Below are 23,897 nucleotides of genomic sequence, written 5' to 3'. Positions count from 1 at the left end.
TTTGAGAAGTCACTTACGAGTTTTTTGTAAAATACATTTTGCATCTATAGGTATAAAGGGAGAGCATCAATGAATGGGGATAATGGTAGTTCCAGGCCTCCAAATCTGAGAAAACTATGATGATGGGGGGGGGATCAGCTTTAAAATTCTCTGTGACAATGTTAAGTGGGGAAGTGCAGGTGAATTCGTGTTTGGGGCTCCCGAGACAGGCATTTGCATGGTTTTCCACTATGTTGACCACAAGTTTAATGCCAGGAAAAGGATTTCAAATTGACAGATGAAATTGTGGACCTCTCAGATTTCAGACTGAGGGTCAGTTTCCTGGCACCAGCACTAACATTGGGAATGTGGCCAAGCATGCAGGACTCATCTTCCAGTCTGGAGAGGGCTGGTTACTCTAAGGTTCTCAGTATCCTCTCTTCTGTTTTGGGGGGTCATTCAGGGTGATCGCCAGCCTTAGAATGCTTAAGGAGAAAGAGTTGCAGCACTTTCAGGGGAAACTTGGATGACTCTAAGACAGCCTGGAAGAATTCCAGGTAGTACAGGGGTAGAAACACTTTAAGAGAGGGGTAAAACTAACCCGTTCTTTCCACCCAGGTCCAGGACCCCTTCACCTTTTTAAACATCCTCCCAGGTTCCTTAACCACTGTGCTCAGAGAACATACCCAAATCTGAATGCCAGAGACTCCAGCAACGCAATATTCTCCCTGAGCAGCTTAGTAAAGGAGGGGAGGAGCTTTGTGGGAGGCAAGTGGTGAGCCGTAGACTAGGGCTTCTCAAACTTTAATGTGCCCATGAACCACCTGGGGATCTTGTTAAAATGCAGATTCTGATTCAGAAGGTCTGGAGTTAGGCCTGGGATTCCACATGTCTATCAAGCTCTCAGGAGATGCCAGTGCTGCCAGTTGAGAACCACCCTTTGAGTAAAAGGATTTTGGGCAACACTCTCCTGCTTGTTTTTCTTCTTCCAGCTACTTTTCTCTCATAGAACTTGACCTTTTGTAGAGATGAGTCTTAAGATCTCCCATAGTTGAAGAAATCAAATGCGTGCTTAGGAAAGCAAGCCTTGAATTGGAACTTGCCAGTGAACCTCATTAGCTCTGCCTTCAGTTGGCTCAGTACATGAAGAGGCAGCCTTGAATGCCAGGGCTGTGTAGCCACCATGTTGGTAGTATGGACACTGGCTCAGGATTTTTGCAGTATGAGAAGACTGGGCAGCAGGAAACTCTCAGGGATTATCATCTTGGGTTCTCAAGTCTCCTTCCGGTGCCTGAGGTTAGGGAATGCACTCTTCTGTCTTGGAGGAGAGTAAAGCTCTAGGGGCTTTCTGGAGCTTGGAGACCAAAGGCAAGATTGCTTTGGTGATTTTGCTATTACCAGTTATCTTGCTTTGTTCCCTAATAGTAATAACGAAAACAACAACCAAAACAATAATATTATTGGCCACTAACACTTAACGTGGCTCTTATTATGTTCTCCTCTTGTGCTGTATTTGACTGTGTGTGCCAGTCCTGGGGGCTGACATGTGGTAGAGAGATGTGACCTACCATCTACCCACATGGGTTGAAAGTTTATGACAATGGGCAGATTATTTTTGGTGGTGCCTGAGAAGTGAGTGATTCCAGTCCCTATAGTTGGTAGGTGGAGGAGGGAAAAGAGATGGCAGTTTTCAAGCAATTTGGAAAAGAGATTCCAAAACTTTGGTCTGTATAATAAATCATGGATAAAATATAGCCATCCATTGTGTCTATTGCACAGATATGCACACACATATACAGAGCCATGGAAAAATAATACAGACCCTCTGTGGGGTCAACTGGCAGAGTTTGGGGTTTTCAATTAATTGAAGTGTTTTTTTGTGTGTGTATGATGTCAAAATTAGCACTGATGGGCCAGCCAGCACTACATAGGATAATTTTTGCTTAAATTAAAAAACTTTACCCCCACAAACATGTTCTATATGATATTTGAAAGATAAAACTTTTATTGTTATCTGAAAGGACATCTTCAGAGCAGCTTTCTGAGATGATCCCGATGATGTATATATGAGAACAATTGTTGTTGTGTATTCCCAAATCCCAAGGGTGCCTTGATGTTAACTGTCTTTCATGCAATTATTTTCTCTCACTGTCACTAATATGTAATATACTTCCCCTCCCCCCACAAGGTGGCACCTGTGTGGTGAACCCCACAGACTTGTTTTGCTCTGTCCCTGGCCGTTTGTCCCTTCTCAGTTCAACTTCCAAATACAAGGTGACGATTGCTGAGGTGAAGAGACGCCTCTCACCACCGGAATGCCTCAATGCTTCACTCTTGGGAGGCATTTTGAGAAGGTAAGATAACTGTTTTCTGGCACATCGTGTCTTCTAACTGTACTGACACCGTACTCCTCAACCCTCAGCCCTTCGGCCTTCTGTCTCATGTTGAACTGGTGGTCAAATCTTCTCATCATTTCCCTCAGAATATGAACTTTCAAAACTTAGTTTTTATTTTGTTTTTGGACAGAGCAAAATCCAAGAATGGGGGCCGCTGCCTGAGAGAGAAACTGGATAGGCTTGGCCTGAATTTGCCAGCAGGAAGACGGAAAGCAGCCAATGTTACCCTCCTCACTTCCTTAGTTGAAGGTATGATTTTTCAGCTCGGCAAAGTAATGGTACAAAGTTAGCAATTCTTTGGAACTCAGGCTTGTTAGAATATGCTGTTTTATTTTTGACTATAGTATGAAGTAGTACAGTTAACAAATTGGGTTAATTTCCCAATTAATCATGATAAAGATGACTACATTAGACAGTATAAGGCTCAGATAATTCATAAAATGTCATTTAATATGCTAATCTTGACAATAATATGGAAGATAATGCAAGGTTTAAGTACTTCAACTAGTATTTCCTAAATAACTGTAACCAAAAAGCTGGCTGGGTTTTGTCATTTTTATTAGTGTTTATTTTAGGGTTCAGATAAATCTAGCTTAACTTATTATTCAGTGCACCCTGATCTATAGGATAATTAATCACACTTTATATAGGGATCACAGGAGTCTAGGCATGACACCAAGCCTGAGAGCATATTGGGTTAATCCTAGTAGGCATCTCTTAAAGTACAGTGGCATTCCATGGCTTTCTAGGTGCATTAGCTGAGTCCCAGAAGGTTAAGGTTAATCAGTGGTATAGAGACGGAGGTAAAAATATCTTCCCAGAAGTTATTTTTTTTCCCAACTCCCCCTTTCCCTTTTGTTTCTTCTGTAAGGACTAAACTACATAATCTTATTCAAACTTCTTTTAAGAAGAGGTATTATCGGAGACTTATTTTTGACTTTATGGGAGAGCTTTCGAATGCCAGATTAGAGTTCTCCCATAACCCAGAATGCTATTATTTTAATTCTCACCTGAACTCACCTGAACACACCTGTGACACTTTTCTTGCACTGGTTACTCTCTTGTCTACAAGGCACTATGGGAAGTGAAGAGTAAGGGAAACACAATTGCAAACATCTTGACTTTATCCAGATTATCAATTCATACCTTTTACTGTACCACTTTCTGAAGTAGTATGTTCTAGACATTAGTCTGGGCAAAATTGCTTTGGTGATTTTGCTATTAATAATTATCTTCACTTTGTTCCCTAATTACGATAGTGATAACAACAGTAATATTACTGACCACCCACATTTAATAAGTTAGTTACTGTTACTACATTTTATGTCTTATGATGTGTTTGCTTGTCTATGCTGATACTAAGAACTGACAGATGCCAGAGGAAGTTGATGTGTCATCCACTCATATGTGTTGGAGGTACTGGGGAAGGACATGGTAGAAAAAATGACACATGGGTTGATTCTAAAGGGAGACAGATTCCTGCTCAATTTAAGGAAGAAGATAATTATAATTTTAGCTGTTTAACAATAGAACAAAACACTTATTCAGAATATAATGAGGTGGATTCAAGAATCATATGGGTATGGGCGCCTGGGTGGCTCAGCCATTAAGCATCTGCCTTTGGCTCAGGTCATGATCCCAGGGTCCTGGGATCAAGCCCCACATCAGGCACCCTGTTCAGTGGGAAGTCTGCTTCTCGCTCTCCCACTCCTCCTGCTTGTGTTCCCTCTCTCGTTGTCTCTCTCTTCTCTCTCTCTCTCTCTGTCAAATAAATAAATCTTTAAAAACAAACAAAAAAAGAATCATATGGGTAGTAAGAGTTGACTGGCTCTTAAACCCAACTCTGTAGGAGAATCAGCTCTGGAGGTTTATTAAAAAATACCTGGGACCCTTCCCTAAACCAATTGAAACTCAGTCTCTAGGGGGGTATGACCCAGGCATCTACACTTCTTTTTCAACATCCCCAGTGAATCTAATGTATATGAAGTTTAAAGATCATTGGTCTAAATGTTTCTTGAGATCCTTTCCACTTCCTAGGATGCACTGGCTGAATTCTTGTGAGATTTGTAACTGGTGTGGAAATTAAAGGCCCTAAGAAAGGCCATTTTCTGGGGTGTCCATGAATATCCTGACTAATAGAAGCTGAAGAGCCATACATGAAAGGGTATATTCACAAACCTTCTTACTGATTTTTATGGAGGCCAAGCACTAAAGTATTCTGAGTGGGAATTCTCAATCTGTGGTAAAAGAGGAGGTGAAAGTTAAATATGTGAACCTCTAGGGTGATCTTCATGGTACCACAGAATTATCTAACTGAGTTCTCTGTTCTTCTGTCTTGTGTTCATGGAGGAGTCACAATTAGCCTTGGTGGATGAAACCCAAGATTTAATTCTTTCCAAATACTTTAATTGGATCCTTTTGAAATCCCCCAAATCTTCATGATATAAAGAAATACATATTTTTTGTTTAATTCCAGACTGTGATGGAACCGAGGAAAAGAACTTTAGAGGCAAAGGACCTCTTGCATCCCTTAACTCCCCATATGTTATAACCCACAAATACACATGCACACTTTCTCTCTATCTCTCTCTCACACACACACACACACACACTTAAAATTTTTATTACAGTGTGTTATATTCTCTGATTTCTATTCTGGTCCATATTTTTGTGTTCTTTCTAATGCTCATGATAAACCTACTGAATTTATTTCAAGACTCACCCTGAGTCATGACACACAGTTTAAAAAACTACAAGTTGTCTGAGGACACGGAGAGAACCTAATACTCGAAGAACAGGGACATTCCATCTAAATTAAAATAGGCTTTATTTTATCCCTGGCTGACAGGAAGAGCAGTTTTAGAGTTGAGGAATCTCCTGTATATTTTTATTCCCACATTTTGGTTGGCGTGATGATGACAGCCGATGACCTTCTCCAGCCACCAAGATGCCATTTTCTTTCTGCATTAATCTCATAGTCATTGGAATCGTGTAGATGATGCTGGATGGATATGAAATAACAGTGACTCAATTTGGATTTATCAAGCCCCTGGAAGATTGACATAGTTAATGCTTCTCTTCAGTACTTTTGGAAACTTGATCTTTTTTGAACTAACATGGGTCTGATTGAGTTCTTTTGGATTTGTTTTGCTTGTGTAGTTTTAAGTGGTAAATTAAAACTTTCCCATATTTACCAGTTGGTGTCCCTAAGACTTTGAGTTGAGCCTGTCTTTGAGTGATACTTTTCCTCTCTTTCTATCAAACATATTTTGTAAGAGCCAGCAACATTTCAGGTCGATTTTTTCAGAAATTCCAAAACTAGATTCCTAGTCATCAAAAAATGGTCCATCAGCTTTCTTATAAATCTGTGGTCTTATGGGAAGGAATAGAATTTTTCTTACCATTTGTATTGATATCTCCTTTTTTACCTCCTAGATTTTCTGCAATAACCCACATATATATTTGAATACCCATACCTAGTAATTTAGCTTCTCTTAAACGGCTTTTTTTAAAGTTTGTCTTTTAATTTGTTAGTTAAGTTACAGTATAATATTAAGTTCAGATGTGCAATATAGTGATTCAACAAATTCATACATCACCTGGTGCTCATCATAGTAAGTGCCCTCCTTCATCCCAATCGTCTACTTACCTCATCTCTCCCCTGACCCCTGTAACCCTTGGTTTGTTCTCTATAGTTAAGAATCTGTTTCTTGGTTTGTCCCCCTCTCTCTTTTCCCCCCCCTTGCTCATTTGTTTTTTTTCCTGAATTCCGCATATGAGTGAAATGATACGGTATTTGTCTTTCTCTGACCGACTTATTAACCCTAGATTCCTCCATGTCATTGCAAATGGCAAGATTTCCTTCTTGTCTTTGACTGAATAATACTCCATTATATATACCACTGCTTCTTTATCCATTGATCAATCGATGGACACTTGGACTGTTTCCCTATCTTGGCTATTGTAAATAAGGCTGCTATAAACATGGGGGTGCATGTATCCCTTTGAATTAGTGTAAATACCCAGCAGTGTGATTGCTGGATGGTAGGGCAGTTCTATTTTTAATTTTTTAAGGATCCTCCATACTGTTTTCCACAGTGGTTCCACCAGTTTGCATTCCCACCAACAGTGTACCAGTGCTCTTTTCCTCTACGTTCTCTCCAACACCTGTTGTTTCTTGTGTTGTTGATTTTAGCCATTCTGAAAGATGTGAGGTGATATCTTACCATGGTTTTGATTTGTATTTCCCTGATGGTAAGTGATGATGGACATATTTTCATGTGTCTGTTAGTCGTCTGGATGTCTTCTTTGGGAAAATGTCTATTCAGGTCCTCTGCCCATTTTTAAATTGGATTATTTGTCTTTTGGAGTTCGAGTTTTATAAGTTCTTTATATCTTTTGGGCACTAACAATTTATCAGATATATCATTTGCAAATATCTTTTCCCATTCTGTAGGTTGCCTTTTAGTTTTGTTGATTATTTCTTTTGCTGTACAACTTTTTATTTTGATATATCTTAAATGTCTCTTAAGGCCCTTGATTAAGACTCTTATAGTTATTTCTCAAACATCCTGAGGGTCCAATATATTATTAGCATTAAATCACACACCCCACCCCATCCCCACTTTGCTACAGGACTTGAGCATAAGTGAGATAATATCTAACTGGCTTTATTTCTCATACACCAGACTTAGAAATAAAGTTCATGAAAGTCAGCTTTCCATGATGTTACCGTACTTGTCAGGCCTTTTCTGGGGAAGATTTGAATACAGCCTTGCCATTGTTTCTATTTTGATAGAAATTTTTTTAAAAAAAGGGTAGTTCATGGAAACTCTGGTAGGCATTCCATGCAGAAATGATATAACCTTTGTAAAGATCCAATTGGTGAACAGCAGGGTGCATTTTATAATGGATATTGAAATTAGCAAACAAAAACACCCAAACATTGGTTTTTCAAGAACTACCCCTCTCACTGACATAAATAACATTAGTTTCATTATGATAGTCCAAATTTCCATGCTTGCCTTGGGCTTTTTCATCATTCTGTTTTTAATTGTTTTATAATAAATTTCTTGTGTTTCTTTTAATGGAGTCACTCAATTGATAGGACCACCCTAACATTGTTCTCCAATCAACATATTGAAGTAATTATTTGGGGATTATTTAAGGAATTTAAGGGAGAGGACTATTTAATGCAAATTTATACTTAAATCACAACATTTGTTACAAATATCATTGTACCTAGTGACCACCGGATGAAGAACTTAAAACTGACTTCTTTTCACCTCATAAAGTTGTTTGAAAAGTGAACATTCTGGTAAGGCAGTTATTTGGGGGGGGGGGTTCCATGTAACAGACATATCTGAGCTAGAATATGATATGAATATTTGAATCCAGAGTCCTCAGAATGTAGTAGTAGATCATTTCCCCTTTTTATCCATCTTCACCAAATGGGTTTTAGATATATAACTAATGGTTGGAACATCTTCTTCCCCACTTTATCATAAACTTGATGTCCTTTTTGTTTCCCCTTGTTTTAGTTATATTCCTGTGACTTCTCTTTTGTCTCTTTCTGGTTATCTGTGACATCAGAGAGAAGCTACTCTCCAGAAAATGTGGTGGATTAGAGCTGTTTAACCCAATGCATGTATCTTCCTGAGGAGATCGTGGGGTAATCCCCACCTCTTGTATAGTGGTAATAATTCTATCTTTGGAAAACATTCAAAGAATATGGCCAATATTATTGTTCTGATTCTAATACTCTTACTATATATTTATTATTTATGAATCAGCAGTTTCTGTTAGCTGCCTCCTCTGTATTTTATTCCAGAATAATCTTTGTGGAGTTGGTGGTTGTTAAAATAAACATGAGGAGACAATGATGTAGTTATTCGTACCCATTGCTTCCCCCTCACTTGACATTTTCCAGGATGGCCAAAGCTGCAGAGTGTTGCTGGAGGGAAGTTTTGTGCACCGGAGTGGGGTGTTTTCCTGGGACAGTTCCGTTGAATTTGGAAAAGCTCATGTAACATTCTCAGGCAACACCAGGAGTTCTGAAAGCACCATTTAAGTCCCTAAACATAAATACCTTGACTTGTAGTTTGTTGTGACAGGGGGTCAAATCCTGTGTGTGTGTGTGTCCATGTGTGTGTGTGTGTGTGTGTGTGTGTGTGTGTATTTCAAAACCATGGGGGCAGAGAAGGATGTGAATATACACCAGCAACAGGAAAGGGATCATTTACAAATATTGTAAATAATCTCCATTCAGGATTCAAAGGATTTTGAGTTTAAATCCTTCTTTGTTGTTGTTTCATTCTTTAGTTTCAAAAAATGTAACCTTCCAGACCCTGCCCTGCACGTCTTCACATGAACTAGTTGTCCCGCATGAGCTAGATGTATTTTCCCTTGGGCAAGTATGCCTCCCGAGCCCCCAATAAAGTCACTGTTGAAATTTTGTCAGACTTTGAGGTGGTTACTTAACCTGACTCAGCTTTATTTTCTTAGTTTATAAATAAAGATAATAATATCTATAGTGGTTAGGATAATGTTAGTTATTGTAACAATTAATTCCCAAATTATCAGTGGCTTACCATGATAGAAGTCGATTTCTTGTCATAGTCTGATGTGAGTGTACCTCACCAAGGGCCTTTTCTCACAGTTTCAGTCAAGGACCCAGAGTCCTTCCCTCTGTAACTATTCCCTTCTCTAGGTCCGCGGAACCCCATTCATTAAGCTCACAAGAAAGAGAGACATGGTGGCAGAAGTACACAACTTCTTACCCACTTGGCTGAGTCCTGCCTGCCCTTGCCCACTTTGGTCCTTTTCACTTCTCAGTCTTGCAGGCTGTGCTGCTCACTTAAAAACACACCACTGTGTTACTTCTCTCATGATTTTATTTTCACCTTTCCATTATTCTTTCAACATATATGCCTTGACTAAAGTGCTTTTCGAACACTCGGTTTCTTCTTTATTTCCATGATTTAGATTTACCAAAATTCATAGACATTTTAATAAAAGTATAGAGTGTAGTTCTTCCTACTGATGTCCATATCCTGCTGAATAGCAATGGCAGTTTTAGAATTGTTTGTGTTTTAATTTACAACAAATATTTGAGTTTAGAATGATATCTCTCTAAGAATGGAGTCAAAGAGTAATTTTACTTTTGAATTAATATAATTTTAAGTAGATAATTTATTCAGATATTAGAAGAAAATTTAAAAGTTACAAAAGAGCATACAGTAAAATATTTGTTTTTCACTCTATTCCCTAGTTGGCCAGTTCCCCTCCTGGCAGAAAACAAATGTTCTGTTAAACAAACGGTTTCTCTATTTCCTTCCAGGCATGTGTGTGTGTGTGTGTGTGTGTGTGTGTGTGTGCATGGGATTTTTTCATTTTTTAAAGAAATTATAGTATTCTGTATACACTATTCTACTGTTGGGCTCTTTTTTTCACACCTTATAATAGTGTTTTTTCTCAGGGCTTACAAGTTGTCCATTCCTTTAAACACTCATGATATTCCTTATTTGAGTGTTTCATAATTTATTTAACCAGTTCCCTACTGAATATTATACAAATGTTTTCAATCTTCAGCTATCACAAATCGTGCTACAATGAGTAACCTCACACTTACATAAATAATTCTGCAGATAGGCAACTTTCGGATCTTTGCTAATCTGATGGGTTAAAAAAAAAAAAAAAGGCTACCTTGGTTATGAAGGAGGTTGAGTTGAGTATTCCTAGAAGAATTTAAAGAGCTTCGCTGCCTATTCATTTGCTTTGTCCTTATGGGATATTTTAAAATACTTTCTTATTGATTGGTAATGCTCATTATGTAACAGGAAGCTGGCTGTGTGTCTCTGATCTGCATTGCAAGGACTCCCAACCACTAGCTTTGGTTTGTCTGTTTGCCGTTACGAGTTTTCTGTTGGTTTGCTTATTTGTTTAGGTCTGTGTCTTACAGAATTTTTGATATGAGTATAATCATATGTCTCATATATTTTATATCATAGTTTTTAGTTTTACTTGTAATATTTTAAAAGACTTTTTTATCCCCAGACTGTAAAAGAATTCTGTCATGTTCTAATTACTTTGTGGTTCTACCTTTTATGTTTAAATTGTTGATCCATCTGGACCTTGTTGTTAGATGCATGGTATAGATCCAGTTTTATTTGCTTATTTCCAGATGGCCACCCAGTTGTCCCAACACCTTTTCTTGAAAACCTATCTTTTCCCTACTAGTAAAAGAAAAGCAAGCTTTTTCACACTATATCTCTCCATACACATACACTTTTTCAGTAGACTGATTTCGTTTCCTTAACAGTGCTGTCTGTTTCTCCTTCTACAATTACATTTCAGTTTTTTGTTTTTATTTTTTAAGACATTTATTTATTTATTTAAAGTGGGCTCCATGCTCAGTGTGGGGCTTGAACTCATGACCCTGAGATCAAAATGTGAATGCTCTATCAACTGAGCCAGCCGGGTGCCTCTCCTTTTTTTTTTTTTTTTTAATTTTGTTTTGTTTTTAGAATTTATACTATGTCAGCCAAGTAAGGCAGAACCCTTTATACAAAAGCCCTGATAGACAGAGGTCTTTATAGTTTAAAATTGACTTTATAGTGACTGCTTTCCTTTTGTATAAGCCACAGAATTCTTGTATTTCATGACGGTGTACAATTAATCCCTACATAACCCTTTCCCTTCACCTTGGGACAGTAGCTCTTAATGTTGGCCTGAGATTACTTCAGGAGCTTCAAAACAGGCAAATACCCCGAGACTGATATGGAGTGACACCCGGACATTAAAAACAAAAACACAAACCCCAGGTTATGGGAGCAGCAAGTGTTGAAAAGTATAGGTACAGTCTATTTTATAAAATGGTTCCACTGATAGAAGGATATACTCTATTTTTGTGGATCTTCTAGAATGAACTATATGTTCGTTCTTTCTACCAATTCTTTGTTCTAGTTTTTCACCATTTTCATTAGAAGTCTTCCCAAGACTATTGTTGTAATTAACCAATAAGATATTTCAAAGCTTTTTCACATGACAGATGTTTACTGAGTACCTATTTTGAATCGGGGCTGTGCTAAGTATATGGCATGCTATGGGGAATAAAACTATCGCTTTGAAAAACAAAGCGTTGTTTAAACAAAATCATCATTAAACTAGGGAATTACTGAATTATAAGACAATTACTTATATCATAGGTTGTATTATATGTAGTGATATAGAGTACATTCCTTTCCGAATAGTTTGGGAAACCTATAATATATTAATTTTGTCCTTCAGCTCTAGGGTTTACTATGGCTTGGTATTACAGTTTATTTAATAAAGTATCTTATCCAAGTTTAAAAATATTCTCAAATTTTTTTTTTAAAGATTTTGTTTTTAAGTAATCTCTACCCAGTGTGGAGCTCGAACTCACAATCTTGAGATCAAGAGTCACATGCTCTACCGACTGAGGAAGTCAGGTGTCTCTCAGATTTGCTTTCTAATAGGTACTTCTTAGAATAATCTCACAGATAGATTTCAGTGCTAGTTTCCCATACATATAAATAAAATTGAAATCATAGACATGTGACTAGAGGTTAACACATATGAATCATTGCTTTTATCTAATAACATCGGGTATTGCAATACTAAATTAAAGAAATTGTTGTTAAGGCAATACTGTTACAGTGGCAGTTGACAAGAATCATCTGGTAATCACAATATAGAGGTAACCTTTAGTGCAAATTAGTGTACTAGATGTTGATTTTTCATTATCTGAAGTACATTTTTCCCTAAAATACAACAATTCTAAAGGAAGGGAAAAATCCTTAGCGACATAAAAGGTTGACAAGCTGGTTATTTATTTCTATTTAAAAATACATTTAAGGGAGCCTGGGTGGCTCAGTGTGTTAAAGCCTCTGCCTTTGGCTCAGGTGATGATCTCAGGGTTCTGGGATTGAGCCCCACCTTGGGCTCTCTGCTCAGCGGGGAGCCTGCCTCCCGCCCCCCCCCCACCTCCTGCCTCTCTGCCTACTTGTGATCTCTGTCAAATGAATAAATAAAATCTTTAAAAATAAATAAATAAATAAATAAATAAATGGACATTTAGATCTTTTGTAAAATAATGTAGGAGCCCAGAAACTCAGTAAAACAGGTGATCCAGAAAACATTTTCCCATTAACTTTCCACTTCTAGGCTGCATCAGTGAAGTTCATTTAAACTTCTCTTAATATTTTTCCCTAGTTGTTCACTTTTTGCTTTTGAGTGAAAAATGAGTGCCCTGACATCAGGGAGCAAGTTCTTTTTTATGCTCATATCATATTCTGTAATTTTACTTCTGTTAACTTTTTGAGAGAGTTACTCAGTGTATCACCTACTGCTGATGTTAGCATTGAAAAAAATGAATACTTCTTAGGGGTTTCTATTTTTCTTTTTTTTGGAAAGAGAGATAAGGACTACTTAGCTTATAGACCCTAAAGACTTGCACTTAACATACTCTTATACAAACAATAACCCTAACCCCAAACATCCAACCTACATCTAAAATATCCTTGAAATAATACAATATAAGGTGGTCATCCATGCTGGAGTCAGTGTATTGCCCGGTTGTGTGAAAAAGGGTGGAAGGTCCTGGTTGGTCAAGTGGCACGGTGCATTAAGATTTCAAAATGACTTAAACCTGTTTTGCAAACAAAAACTAGGGCATCCTACCTCATCTTACAAGGCTGTGAGATGACATGGCAGTATTTGCCATACGGAAAAAGAAGGAAAAATGTTCTCGGCCCTTCCTGAATCACTCTTCTACCACAGGTTACTATACCTGCTTTTGCCCTACCACAGAGACACAGAAGCTCATTGATCTTTACCTTCACAAATCAGTCAGATCCCCCTAGAATCTTATTCACACGCTTTTTTTTTTTAATTTTTTTTGAAAGGTTTATTTCATTTGTGAGACAGAATGTTCATGTCCAGGTAAGCATGTGAGCTGGGGACAGGGACAGAAGGAGAGAATCTCAAACAGACACCCCACTGAGCAAGGACCCCCCCCCCCACGTTGTGGGGCTTGATCTCATGACCCACGAGATCATGACCTGAGTGGAAACTAAAGAGTCTGATACTTAACTTACTGAACCACCCAGGCTCCCCTTCACATGCTTTTTATGATCCTAAAATTTCTATTTTTCTTAAACTTGTTCATTCTAAGATACCTGCTGTACAGAATTTAAATACAGATTTGTCCTCCTTGCTGGATGTCATGTGTATTTTAATTCACGATTCATTTACTCATTCATTCTTGGGTCCTCACACACAAAGCTTTTGTGGCATGATACACATATTTTAACTACCTATCAGAGTGCCTTCACTTGCCACTTCTTTTAATGTAACATAGCTATACATCCAGTAACAATGTTACATTGCAAGCAAGAGAAAGCAGTAAACAGAACGAAGGCAAAGAAAGATCTGGCTGTCAGTGTAAATGTAAATAGCAGCTGTTCCATTCAAACTGTTTTAAAAACTACACACGGTGAGAGCTTTGCATATAATGGACCAGAGTCAGGTTTTAGCATCAAATTTAAGAGACATGCAGCCACCCTCCCATTTGCACTGTTTCACTTCTCTCACTACTGCACAAGCAGTAGAGGACAAATGTGTGTGTGTGTGTGTGTGTGTGTGTGTGTGTGTGTGTGTATATATATATATACATATATATATATATATATATATATGTATATATATATATTAGTGTCTGTGAAAATGCTTTCCAAGTATCTTTCTGTGACAATATTGCAATATGCAGATATATCAATATCCATAACTCAACACAGTGTACAAAGATGACACTGCAAACGGGTTATTGTGTTAGAGGCAAGAAACTTGTAAATCCCAAGATCACATGAGCTTATCCTCTGTCATGTGTTAGGGTCACTGCTTTAGACTGTATGCTTCAAATCTGAAATGTCTTGAATTATCTCCCTTCTGTCATTTTTCTAGCAAAAGTGACCTTCCTATATGGCATTACAATGTCTTTTTTTTTTTTTTAAAGATTTTGTTTATTGGTTTACCAGAGAGAAAGCAAGCATAAGCAGGGGGAACGGCAGGCAAGGCGAGAAGCAGGCTCCCCACTGAGCAGGGAGCCTGATTCGGAACTTGGTCCCAGAACCCTGGAATCATGTGACCTGAGCCAAAGGCAGACACTTAATGGACTGAGCCACCCAAGCATCCCACAATGCCTTTATTTTTTTTTTTCCAAAAAAAACCTTTCTGCCATTTTTCTGTCAAATATGCATACATTTTCTTTCTCTATTGGTTAGGGGGATAAACTGTTAGTAATAAGCCCTTTAAAAATATTTCTTGTACATTGCAGCTTTATCTAAAACCATGACCCTTCAATAACCAGCACTACCCAGAATCCTCAACATAGGGACCCTCTGCATGTAGTTATGCCCTCTTCCTATTTAGAGTGGATGACTAAGAAGGATGTTTCCTACCCCGTGAATATGTAAATCTTAACTAAAAACTGGCCACTGCTTTGAAATGGGGGGGGGGGTGTGTGGAAATCATGATCCCTAATTCACAAAGCATTATCTGATCTAATCCCCCATGTTGACCACCTTTTCCCCCTTTGAACATCAGTAAAACATTTTCTCTCTAACACTCACGTGATTCTTGTAGTACAATAGCTTGTGTTATAAATAATAACAACATAATGTCAGTAAACATGAGCAGATGATAGTGCTCATATAGGTTGCTGCGTAAATTAGAAAGTGCTAAAAAAAAAAAAAGTGCTACTCAGGTGTTTTTTGCTACTGTTACGAGAGTGGTTGTCGTTGTCCTAGAAACAGGGATGGCCCTTTTATATCCCTCATTACTCCTACATATGCACTGCACCTTGAGCAAAGTAGGAGCTCAGTATATGTGCAGTGAAAGCTTGTTTCTGTTTTTGTTTTGTTTTTTTGAGTTTTTGTGCTCAAGTGAAATTTGGCTTGAGCCTTAAAACTATTATTGTTTTCAAGGTTGAACTTTATCCGCAAATCTTACTTGGCTGATAAGCCATTTTTTACCTCATTTCTTACCAATTTATTCAGGTTTAAGATTTTTGTGGAAGACTAAAAGTTATTTATGATTTTACTATACTTAAAAAGCACTGTGTTTTTATTAGTGTGCATAAGAAGCATTGCACACTCTGCTAAAAGGTACTGAAGACTGCCATGAAGCCTGATACGCTGGTATTATGATCACAGAATATTGCATCCTTGCAAACAGAGTGGTATGAAATCGATAAAATTCATTGTTCTCCCCTTTCCAAAGTGTTCCAGGTTCTTTGGAAAGTTACTTGGACCCTTTGTCAATATTTTGATAGATCTCCTGGGAAAGATATCTGAATGTTTCAAATACACTAAGGTTAGGTTTTAGGTTGATCAACAACAGAATGGCAAGCCCATGGAGTTTTTCCCTCTGGCATTAACCTGTAGGATCTAAGAAGCTAAACTGGTCTCTAGGAAAGTCAAAACTTCTAGATCGTTGTTCTTGTTTTCCCCACAGTTTTTCACATGCCCCTGCCTGGTAAGTAGCTTCTCTGTTCCTCAGTTTCTCCTCATCCCACTCTATCCCCCACCCCAAAAGTCTTTTCCCTAGTATTATTTAGAACCAATAGGAAAAAATGATCTATTTGACCACAAGGAAGGAGGAGGCTTAAGGAAAATATAGTGTTACTCTTACTGAGTTTAGACATTTGTGGAAAACTGACTTTTGTTGTCTGCCAACAGGGGAAGCTTTACACTTGGCTCGGGATTTTGGCTACACTTGTGAAACAGAGTTTCCAGCCAAAGCTGTAGGAGAACATCTTGCCAGACAACATATGGAACAGAAAGAACAGACAGCACGAAAAAAGATGATCCTAGCGACCAAGTAAGCAGAATGGGAAGCTCTGTATGCCTTCTCTCAGTTTTTCCATTTTCTTTGAGTGAAGGAAAGAGTCTAGAAAGTACCAGTTCTCTAAAGCAGGGGGTCTCACGTTTCAGCAGCTAGATATATTACACAAGGACACACCCTCAGTCCCGGCCTTGTGCCATAGCAAGATTTACAAACTGCCTTTGTTTAGTGATGATGAAAGTTTTTAGAAAACCTCTTCAGAATATGCAGGCATTCTTAGGAGAAAAGTATGTTTAGGAAATGTAGATTCCAGGCAAATATGTCATTAACTTCTATGTGATTTGGTCTAAACCACTCACTGCACCTTAATACATGAGGGTGAAGATCTCTAAACACTGTGAATGTCTGGAGAATATGAAAAAAGAGGACCCAGGTGTGTGAGAGGTAACACAGAGTCCTCTAGGACCAAGGATCACCATCACTGCCCCCATCTTTTCTGGTGTATAATGTGTATAATTAAGCAAACAATCCCTATCCTGCCCCACCTGAAGTGGTGATACTGTCAAAAAGAAGAGGTGTCATGGATGAGAAAGCTTCTGAAAATTGTAAAAAGCCCAACAAAAATGTGAATTAAAATAATGACAGAGATGATGTAAGAAAGGGGAAGCTTGCATAAGATGAGTTCAAACTCCATCAAACTTGACAGTTCTTTGATAAGGAATGGAAGAACTACCATAGATGGTGTGAAAACCCAACAAAATAGTCAAACCGTGCTGCAAGTAATGTTCAAACTTTTAGAGAAAAATCTTTCAGACAGTAGCTAATTCTTACTCTTTTCTCTTTATTAAAATAAGTTATGCTACATAATAGACTTAATAATCTTGCTAATTTCCTAACTTTATATTCAGATTTTAGAACTAATAGTCTCAAGTGGGTTAAACTATCATCTCTAAATTAGTTTCTTATTTGGGGAAAACTTTCAAAGAGAGTATAAGGTAGATCACGTTAAAGACGTTGCTTCTTAGAAACTGATGGAAAACAAGACTTCACAACAGGTTAGCTAAAATCTAAATGGCCTCAAAATGCATAAAACCAAAACTAAATATTTCTTCTACGAACTTCTAATGTCACATAGGTCTTTTTGTGTGTTTTTATAAGTTTAAGGGCTTAAATGGGATACCTACCATCCAACAGTCTTGCTCACGATCCTGAGTCCCTTATTTGGGATTGGTGCTGCTTGTGGCTGCACTGTTTGGGTTTGGGATATACCTGTGTATTACTCTTCAGAGAATAACTTAGATGGTTCGTCTTGCCCCAGAGAGAAGGAAAACAAAAGGTGGTGGCAAAAGGAGAAAAAAGTAAAACAAGGAAACGAAAGGGAAAGGAACAGCTGAGAAAGAAAATGAGGACCAAGGGTTAGAAAAGAAAATTATAAGGCAGGTATAAAATGTGGATTTAAGATTTTGGAATAGACCTTATTATGTGCAAGCTCCTGAAAACTTGCTGTTAAAAAGAGCTGAACCTGGATTTTTTTGTGTGGCTTATCTCCTGGGGGATCTTTTCTTTGGTTTTGCTTCTGCTCTTACCCCCTTACACGGGAGGACCCAGAGGGGTCTTCATCAGTAATATTTCAGTTTCTCCAGGAGGAGCAGAAAGTACACATAGTCAGTATGAATCCTCAATATCATATTCATGTTCAGATCAAGAGAAGAATACACTTCTAGAAGTTAGATAGTGTCCTGCAGGTGTTTCCAAAGCATGGTCTCTTTCTAGCCAGCAGGATTATACAGATTTTTCCAATATGTATACCCATAGGACACCTCTGAATGACTCGGTTATCCCCAGATATGCATTATCCAAGAGAAGTCACCTTTATATTTTCTACCTCGAAATTAGTTTGTTGTAGTTTCATCATGCTTATTCTAAGACTTTCACTCCCTAATCTAGAGCAGTCCTTCTTTTTGTACCCCTTACCCAACAAGGGTTCCATAGCTGCTCACCTCTACCGCCCACAGCAATGCCTCCATTAACATTCAAGTACCCATTTTCTTGAGAGTTCCCATAACTCTGTTTAAATGTCTGTACATTCAAACCGATGCAGAGATTTTGTTTTCATAGAAGTCCAATGTTAGAACTTGAGGGGATTAAGAGAAATATTTTCATATTTGCCCACGTTGTGCTAAGACATCTATTTTACAGTAGTGGATTCAACTTGGGAGTAGTATTTTCCTTTTGCCTAGGATCTCAAAAATGTCTATTTTTAGATGATATTTTGGACTTTGGTTTCATAAAATATTGTGAGAACAGAAAACATGTACTTCTTTAACCCTCTGCCCATAGCTGGACATTTGTAAACCATTAAATAATCAAGAATTGCGCTCACTGATTCTAATAACCTTAAGTTTGGTATGAGTAAATAGGTCATAAACATTTAGAAATTAGGAGAGAGCCTGTATAATTTTTCTTTGTCTTTTTGGTTGTGTATATCCGTCCCATCTTCTTATTGGACAATGTGAAACAAGAATGAGAGACTGTGTAGTCATTATAAATATATACAAGACAAGGAGTCATCAACGTAAGTGGATAAGTTAAAGGATGTGTAGGAATAACAAGCTTTTCCTGCAATATATGAATGGATCCAATATGTGTTCTGAGCAGTTTCTAATTTTCTAATAGTGAAGTTTTGGATATTTTCAATTAAAATCTTCAACATTGAAATTAAGTAGCCTACATGGATACGCATGCATTCTAGTTAGCTCGTCTTTGTTCACAAGACTGTGACAATTGCATCAAAAATACATATGAATTTCAAAATCTTTGGATAAGAGATCCAATAACGGATCTGCATTGTTGGATTGGCTTACATGTTTCTCTTTTGCCTCTATGAATAATGGATTCAGTTGTATTTAATTGTGTTGCCAACTGTAAAATTAAATGAAAAGCCTATTGACTAAGGGTAGAGCCTCCTAATTCCTCTTAATTTCTTGTGTTTTTTTGATTAACCAAATATCTTGGTGTAATTAGACAATTATATAGGAAGGACAGAAACTGAAATAGAACATTTTTGAATTCTAAAAATGTACTGGACAAAACATTTCATTCATGGAAAACACATTAAACTTCTTCATTGAATTTAGAACTAAATATGCTTAACATTTGATCTGCATTAAGGTAAAACAGAATCATTAACATGTTTAATTGTTACCATAACAATAATTGTCAAAAAGGGAAACACAGAACTTGAAATTCAGACATCAGCTTAAAAATTATGTCCTTAAGGACAGTGACGTAAGTGATAAAGTTAGAATTTATGATTCACCGAAGATCATCTTGTGTTACATAATTCATAATGTGTCATTTTGTTTTGAGAAACGAATATTTCTTATTGTAGTTTTATAAATAAAATTTAAAATAAGGACGAGACTAGTCATAAAAATAATAACTCCATAACTGTCATAATGAGATGATGATCATAATTGCCCAAGGGGAATCTCCAAATTGTCATCTGTTTTTAAGTCAAGAAGCTGTCCTAAATCAGTGGGTTAAGAGCAGCGGAATCAAATACCAGAGGTCGAGAATTCTGGAACTGCTCCTGGTACAGCTTCCTTTAATAGTGTAGCTGAATTGCTTAGCACAAGTTCAATTTTTCCACACTTGGCCATTTCCTCATTTATTCAGCAACTTTAAGTTTATTATAACTTGCTGTATTATTTATACAAAGTACAGTATAAGGAAGTTGATTTACCAGCTTATAAACTAATTTATTCAATCATCCAAATAATTCCAATATCATACCACAAGAACTAAAGCAATGTTTCAACATTTGAATTTTTAAATATATTTTAATCTGATATAAAATTAAAAGACTCATCTTAAACAACTCCAATATTTTTTTATAATAATGGTTCCTACTGATGATCTACCAAATAGTAATTCATATTGCCAGTCTGAAAAATGATAGCATGAATCTGGATTTAAAATTTTATTTAGAAATTGCCTAAAAAATAAAGATAACAGTATATCTAACTCTACTCAGTAACACAAAGTAACAGATAATGATGCCCGACCAAATGACATCATTTGATGCTATCGACTGGCATCAGAAACTTAGTTTAAATTGTCATAAATCTGAAAGTCAATCAACTAAGTCTAACTCAGAACAGAAAGAGTGATAAATTCAGATCAAATATTCTCAATGAACATAGACACATGCAGTTGTTAAAAGCATGCATTAAGATGCTATATCTCAGAGACTAAAACATTAGCTGGAGGATATGGAGGATCCTCTTTGATTTAGAGCAGATCAGGGCTCTTTCTGGCTTTTTTTTTTCCCTCTCCTTATGATCCGCTTTTACTTTCAATTGGGTTCACAATGAAAAGGGCAATTTCTGTGAACTCACACTACCTGAAAATCACACTTACGGGTACCTTTTGCAAGAAACAATATTACATGGGACATAACAATCATTTTTGTGAAGCTAGTGGGCTGAATTGTAGTAAATGATTTTGTACTTTAAATAGTAAAATATGAATTCAGTTCACAGGAGTCTAAATTCTAATGAAATGCTGGGAAACAGGATTTTCCAAAGTCTGCTTGAATCATGGCCTTGAAAGGAACCTGTAACTTGATTTAAACTTTTTACAAATGTGATATCCCCTCCAAAACTCATATTTTAATTTCTTAAAAAACAATGGTTCAGTGTGATTCTTTCGTATAGATTTCTTTATGCTGAGGTTGATCTGTGAATATTCACCTTAAAAATGAACACAGTTTTGTCAGTGCTCATGGACTGTTGATCACTTCCAAAATTCTTACAGTTTTCCTATAGTTTGGGAGCAAAGTCACCATTGTGAACCTCATCTGTATGTTGTAGATGGAACTTTGGAGGTTGATTTATGAACATAAACCTAGTCCTCTTTTAATTAATTAATTATAATTTTTTAATCTCATCCTCTTTTAAATGAGAAAACAAACTTTTGGTAAATGTCATGGGATGAAATTAAAGCCCCATATTAAGAGTTCAACTTCAATGATGAATCTTTTATTTTAGACAAATTTGTAAAGAATTCCAAGATCTCTTGAGCCAAGATAGATCACCACTGGGATCCTCCAGACCCACTCCAATTCTAGACCTTGACATCCAGAGACACCTAACACATTTCAGGTAAGACTGGTTTTCCAATCTCCTCAGACTCTCTTTTAAATTCTTAAATCATCTTTATTAACCCAGACACTTTTGTATTCCTATCATAGTTCTATTTAAAGATAGCACTTATATATTCATATAGTGACTGACTGGATCTTTTGAAATTGCAAGCATCTAAGATCAAATTATAAAAATAACTAATGCATTAAACATTTTAGATCAGAAAATTTAGCGTCTTTGTACAATTTTGAGGAAATTGTGACTTTGCAAGTGAACAGTATTATTTCAAGTAAAAGCACTTTTGAATCAGGATTCTGAAATCATTTAAATACTTCTTTATTTTGGTGAGGCACATTGCTGAATGGACAGGTGATATGACACAAACTAATGGGACATTGTACACTGATTTTATAAGTGTATATTAATAATTTCTGCCCAATTAGAAACTGCAAATGGCTCTTAAATTAAACCACACACGTGTATTTTAAAGCTCCTGGAATGTGTTATTGAAAGCACATTTAACATTTTATTTTCTGAGATGCTTTGGAAAAAGAATAGAATTTTTTTTCTGGTTAATTTATACCCTACATGCAATGTGGAAAGGAAGAAGATAATTACTCAGGTAACTTCCAGTTTCAAAGCTCTAAAATTCTAAGCTTTACATGATATTTCTCATCAATGTAAAAAATATTTTATCCTCTTTTAACTACCACTATTTGGTTTAAAAAACAATGTTAAGCAGGGGGTCCTGCAGGGGTGGTTCAGTTGGCTCACCATGTTGATCTCAGCTCAGGTCTTGAGTTCAAGCCCCACGTTGGGCTCTGCACTGGCTTGGAGCCTACTTAAAACAAAACAAAGCAAACAAACAAATAAAAACAATGTTAAATAAAGACAACTGTACATTAAATTTTAAAATGTTTTCAGTACCTCTCACCAATGATAATGCTGTTGGGGAGGACACTCCATTATATAAAATAGTAGATATTTTGATGAGTTGGAATTTTATCTGCAACATCAGAGACTTTTAAATAGAGTATTTTATCTTGCATCATGCCACAAGTCTCCTTAAGATATGGTAGATACATCTTTGAAGACTATATTTTGGGTTTACTTTCTAAAAATGCACCAGATAGACCAAAAATCTATCTCACAGGACTTCTCTCCCAGCACTCAGCTGGGTTAGTGAAAGTGAGTATAATAACACTGGTAGAAATTACAATGCCCAGAAGTTAAGGGGAAGAGGCTTCGAAGTCCATAGAACCATCTTCAAATCCAGACCCTCATTCAGGTGAGCTGGGTAGTTTTGGGGTAACATGCATTCTTTCCAACCCTCAATCTCCCTAGCTTTAAATCGAATAAGAACTCTTCCATTATATGACAGTAGTAAGCTAACATGACAGAACGCATATAGGGGAGCCGGGCTGGCTTGTAATTCTGGATCTTGAGGACATAAGTTTAAGTCCCACCTGGGGCATAGAGCTTACTTTAAATAAATTAATACGTGAGTAAAGTGTGTAAACCTGGCAATGCACAGACCTGTACCCCTGGGGATAAAAATATATTATATGTTTATAAAAAATTTTTTAAAAAGGATATTATTCCATTAAAAAAATTAATACGTGAAAAATAAAGTGAGATAATGAATATAAAGTAAGTGTTCAGTGAATGATGGGTTGTTTACTTTGCTGCCAGTCAAGGTTTAGAAGGTATGGTTTGCTCTACTGTCCTATCTGTACAAATATTTTTCATATTTTTTATCCACAATAAAGATATTTGTAATTTTTACAGAAGTTCAGTTCTGAACTTAATTTTTATGCAAATTCAAGGTCTTGATTTAAGGAAGTTTGTGAAGTGACAAATACACTCTATGGAAGAATTTACTGTTAAAACACAGGGAATTCAGATTTTATATCATAGCTACGAGGTTATTTCCAGTTACAGGTGCCGCAGCCTTCATCAGACAGTGAGCTGTCCTTTTTCAGACTCAAAACAAAATACAGCATCAATGTGTAAATTGAATACTAGCGACAGTGTGAAATAAATAGGCAAGCCATGTGTTTGCTCAGCATAGGCACAATCTGCTAATTTATTGATACTTTAGTTAGTTGCCAAATCAATGCCACAGAACTCCTTAAAGAGAAAACTTTGACTTCTAAACGAGCTGAGTGTTTCCTTCCTAGGCTTTATTTGCTTGTATTTACCTCCCCCCTATGCAGAATATGATAAGAAGCTAGTCTGGTGTTGTCCAGAAAAAAGCTACATATAATGAAAATTGCTCCCCCCTCCTCCCATCCTCAGTTAAAAAAGAGATTATATTTTGGGTTAAAACTCTTAAGGTTATGTATGGCTGCAGATTCTCAGTCACAGCAATTTGAAATATACAGCCATATGTTAAAAGAATTTAACACTACATGGTATATCTACTTATAAAAGTATCATCTATAAAATTTTGGTATTATTATTTATATATTAATATATATGGGCACAAATATAATATATTATTATTATGAAT

General features: G+C 36.8%; 1 protein-coding gene across 1 annotated transcript in view; it reads left to right on the top strand.

Moving 5' to 3' along the window:
* The window catches only part of LOC111152500 (transcription factor AP-2 delta), a 54,110-nt gene that overhangs the window by 12,502 nt on the left and 17,711 nt on the right, over positions 1 to 23,897 (top strand). The window contains exons 4-7 of the mRNA XM_022510972.1: positions 2,168 to 2,333; positions 2,506 to 2,624; positions 16,133 to 16,274; positions 21,290 to 21,403. Coding sequence (XP_022366680.1) covers positions 2,168 to 2,333; positions 2,506 to 2,624; positions 16,133 to 16,274; positions 21,290 to 21,403 — 541 coding nt within the window. The remainder of the gene's footprint in view (positions 1 to 2,167; positions 2,334 to 2,505; positions 2,625 to 16,132; positions 16,275 to 21,289; positions 21,404 to 23,897) is intronic.

The sequence above is a fragment of the Enhydra lutris genome, unplaced genomic scaffold (assembly GCF_002288905.1).
Source record: "Enhydra lutris kenyoni isolate GAN:26980312 unplaced genomic scaffold, ASM228890v2 scaffoldscaffold28, whole genome shotgun sequence".
NCBI lineage: Eukaryota > Metazoa > Chordata > Mammalia > Carnivora > Mustelidae > Enhydra > Enhydra lutris.
This window is presented reverse-complemented; position numbering and strand designations above follow the sequence as displayed.